The sequence below is a fragment of the Notothenia coriiceps genome, unplaced genomic scaffold (genome assembly GCF_000735185.1).
Source record: "Notothenia coriiceps isolate Sejong01 unplaced genomic scaffold, NC01 NC01_scaffold00028417, whole genome shotgun sequence".
Taxonomy (NCBI): domain Eukaryota; kingdom Metazoa; phylum Chordata; class Actinopteri; order Perciformes; family Nototheniidae; genus Notothenia; species Notothenia coriiceps.
Genome location: NW_011361118.1, coordinates 12955 through 16844, shown reverse-complemented (window position 1 = coordinate 16844; position 3890 = coordinate 12955). Strand labels below are relative to the sequence as shown.

Genomic DNA, 3890 nt, shown 5'->3' with positions numbered 1-3890 from the left:
CGCTGCGGGGATCGTGAGGAATCTTCTGCAGCTGCTTCTGGAGAGCGATAAGTACGCCGAGAGGAAAGGAGCCGCGTACGGACTGGCCGGACTGGTGAAAGGTCTGGGCATCCTGGCTCTGAAGCAGCAGGACATCATGAGCACGCTGACCGACGGCATCCAGGACAAGAAGAACTTCAGACGCAGGGAAGGTATGTGACGTTCATTGGTTTGTGATCATTTACACCCCAGGGTTATGTCTCATGTCAGATTGATGTAATATTGATATTGTGACATGAGACCATGAGCCATTGTCCAAGACTATTACTTAACTTGGGAAAATTCATAATCTTCTTATAGTACATTATTTATTTACCAATGCACTAGGGCTGTACCCGGATATCCGAATATTCGTTCGTTGGAGTACTATTCGGGTTTCAATTTCGTTACTCGGATATTGGTTTTGTTTGTTTTTTCGTTTTTTTCCCGTTTTTTTTTCCAAATTGAATTTATTGAAATCTCCAATATCAACGTAAGAGCTTGTGCCTCTTCGGGGGGTGCTAACACTTAACCATAAACGTTATCGTTTACTTTCTCCGTCTTTATATGTAGATATTACTTTTCTCCGTTAATCTCCTTCACGTTGTTTCCATAGCAACAACAACTTCCTGTCTACAGCGCTAACTCTCCTTCAAAATAAAAGCATGTCCATACAAAATAGGAAGCCAAGCCAAATTACACTAAAGGAACACACACACAATGCGATATCCTTTTCAATTTCAAAGAACACAAATTGGGTTTTATTAACAAATAACTATAAAACAACAATACTTCAGAATAACAAAATGAATGCCGTGAAAACACCGAAATACACGTGTTGAAGTGGTTCGCTGCTGATTACTACAGAATATCCGGAGCCCAAAAGATGGTATTCGGGACAGCTCTACAATGCACTAAGTTCAAGATCTGAAAAAGCAGGCATTTACTCTGAGGGGTTTATTTAGGTCGTTTCTTTCCGTTTTTTATATCATGTGAAAGTGAATATTTATGCATCGTGGACTAACAAAACAAGACACGTCGTACTTTGAGAGGACTTCACTCATTTCTGACATGTGTTGTAATGATGATAGTCTCCTCCCTGACTCGCTGTGTGTCTCTCCAGGCTCTCTGTTTGCCTTTGAGATGCTGTGCAACATGTTGGGGAAGCTGTTCGAGCCGTACGTCGTCCACGTGCTGCCTCACCTGCTGCTCTGCTTTGGAGACGGGAACCAATACGTCAGAGAGGTAAGGAAAAATAAAATATATATCCAGAGCCTCATTCAATATCTGTTACATTTCTTTTAGATTAATACGATAAAACACGAATTCTGAACCACATTTGATCAAATCATCACCTTTTTTCTTCTGAAAATGAATGCAAATTAGCCCATATTTCATCAGACAAGGCCTCATTTGCATATGAAGGCATAATGTTTAATACAACTTGTAATACAAAAGAATATTGACTTAATGTCAGTAATGAACTGTGGAATTTTCTTAGTTATATCTATTAGTTTAATTTTCAACCCTGTTCACTTGTAGTGTCTTCAATAAAAATCCATATTAAAACAGAGCTTACTGAAACATGAGATGTATTAAACAGGAACTCATTTAGGAAACTTCGATACATTCTATCATATACGTTGTGTCCAGACATTTCTAAAGTTTCTTCCTCCTCCTCCTCTTCCTCCTCCAGGCTGCAGATGACTGTGCTAAAGCAGTGATGAGGAACCTGAGTGCCCACGGGGTGAAGCTGGTCCTCCCCTCTCTGCTGGTGGCTCTGGAGGAAGAGTCCTGGAGAACCAAAGCAGGTGAGACACACAGGAATCCCGAGGTGTGTGTGTGTGTGTGTGTGTGTGTGTGTGTGTGTACTGCGTGTGTGTGTACTGTGTGTGTGTGTGTGTACTGCGTGTGTGTGTACTGCGTGTGTGTGTGTACTGTGTGTGTGTGTGTACTGCGTGTGTACTGCGTGTGTGTGTACTGCGTGTGTGTGTACTGCTTGAACTCATCCATGTCCCTTTTTTTCTTTCTCAAATGACACTTTTGTGAGTTGGTTACATTACATTTTATTTTTCATATTTCGACCTTATTTTATGGCAGTTTTGGGGATTATTTCTAAAGTGAAACACTCTTAAAGGGTTAAAGATTTATATACACAGCGCCCAGGAGTAATGTGGGGGTCCGGTGCCTCTACCAGTCCACACTCTAATACTTATTACTAATTTGTCGATTTTGGGGCTTGAACCGGCTACCCTCAGTGTGTGTGGTGCATGCATTGACAGAGTAGGAGACATTAGATTTCACAGCCGTTAATAACTGTGCGATATATACCTGGCTGCTATATCTTCAGAACTGTTACAGTACGTGTAAACTGTTGGACGAATAAAGACATTCTGATTCGGTATATTCTGATAGCATATGTCTGTAGATTACTGGGTATGTTGTTGTTGTTGATAATAGCTTCTTCCTGTTCTTCCTCAGGCTCGGTGGAGTTGCTCGGTGCGATGGCGTTCTGCGCCCCCAAGCAGCTTTCCTCCTGTCTGCCCAACATCGTGCCCAAACTGACCGAGGTGCTGACCGACTCCCACGTGAAGGTGCAGAAGGCCGGACAGCAGGCGCTGCGCCTCATTGGCTCCGTCATCCGCAACCCCGAAATCCTGGGTAAGTGGTTCCAAAGATACTGGGTGGTTAACCGTGAAACCCGGTGTAAATAACCTCAATGTCCCTTTAATCCTGGATAAGTAACCCAGAAATCCTGGCTAAATTACTCCTAAATCCTGGGTAAAAATGCCAAAAACCCTGATTTAAATAACCCTAAAATGTTGGGAAAGTGGCCCCAAAATACTGGATGATTAACCTTGAAATATGGTGTAAGCAACCTTCAAATCCTGAGTAAGTGGCCCTAAAAATAAACCAAATACTTGTTAAATAACCCCAACAATTCTGGGTAAGTGAGCCCTAAATCATCGGTAAGAAAATGCCAAAAACCCTGATTAGATAATCCTAAAATGTTGGGTAAGTGGCCCCAAAATTCCTGGATTAGATTCCCTGAAATACTGGACTTAGGTAAAACTCCCAGTAGAGCTACGATCAGATCTACAGCAATATTCTGCTGGACCACTTCTTTAAGAGCATCAAATATCTCTTTCCAAAATATATGTACTTTAGGGCTTAACCAAAATATATGAGTATGACTTCCCACAGTTCCTCCAACATAACTTAATATGTGTTTGGCCCATTTTTGACATTATCTCTGGTGTTCGGAAATATCTCGTAACTACTTTCCATTGAAATGCTCTCCATGTATAAGCAAACCAGTATTTAATACCACTTTAATCTGTTCCCCTGTCAGCGATCACCCCCATCCTATTGGACGCCCTCACAGAGCCGTCCCGCAGGACTCAGACTTGTCTCCAGACGCTTCTCGACACTAAGTTCGTTCACTTCATCGACGCTCCGTCCCTCGCCCTCATCATGCCCATCGTGCAGAGAGCCTTCCAGGACCGATCCACCGACACCCGCAAGATGGCGGCGCAGATCATCGGAAACATGTACTCCCTCACGGACCAGAAGGTAAACAGCACGACTGGCAGCAGTACTCTGAACAAGGAATCCAGAAAGTGCTGTTTTTAGCCCGTCTTAAAGGCTGCATTACAGTAAAGTGTTTCATCAGATATAATACTGACTGTTGCTGTTTGTTTATAGGATCTGTCCCCTTACCTGCCGAGTGTTATTCCTGGACTGAAGGCCTCTCTGTTGGATCCAGTGCCTGAGGTAGGTTCACTGATATAAGCATAAATATAGAGTGCTGCACCCACTGGGGAATTTAAAAAATGGCGGTTGCTAACAAGTGTCTAAATGAGACGACTAAA

At 42.8% G+C, this 3890-nt stretch overlaps 1 protein-coding gene across 1 annotated transcript in view; it reads left to right on the top strand.

The window, feature by feature from the left end:
- The first annotated feature begins 7 nt into the window (after positions 1-7).
- LOC104958133 (translational activator GCN1-like) overlaps positions 8-3890 on the top strand; it is a 16094-nt gene continuing 12211 nt past the window's right edge. The window contains exons 1-6 of the mRNA XM_010785844.1: positions 8-191; positions 1142-1263; positions 1715-1829; positions 2500-2679; positions 3371-3591; positions 3724-3792. Coding sequence (XP_010784146.1) covers positions 137-191; positions 1142-1263; positions 1715-1829; positions 2500-2679; positions 3371-3591; positions 3724-3792 — 762 coding nt within the window. The 5' untranslated portion in view covers positions 8-136. The remainder of the gene's footprint in view (positions 192-1141; positions 1264-1714; positions 1830-2499; positions 2680-3370; positions 3592-3723; positions 3793-3890) is intronic.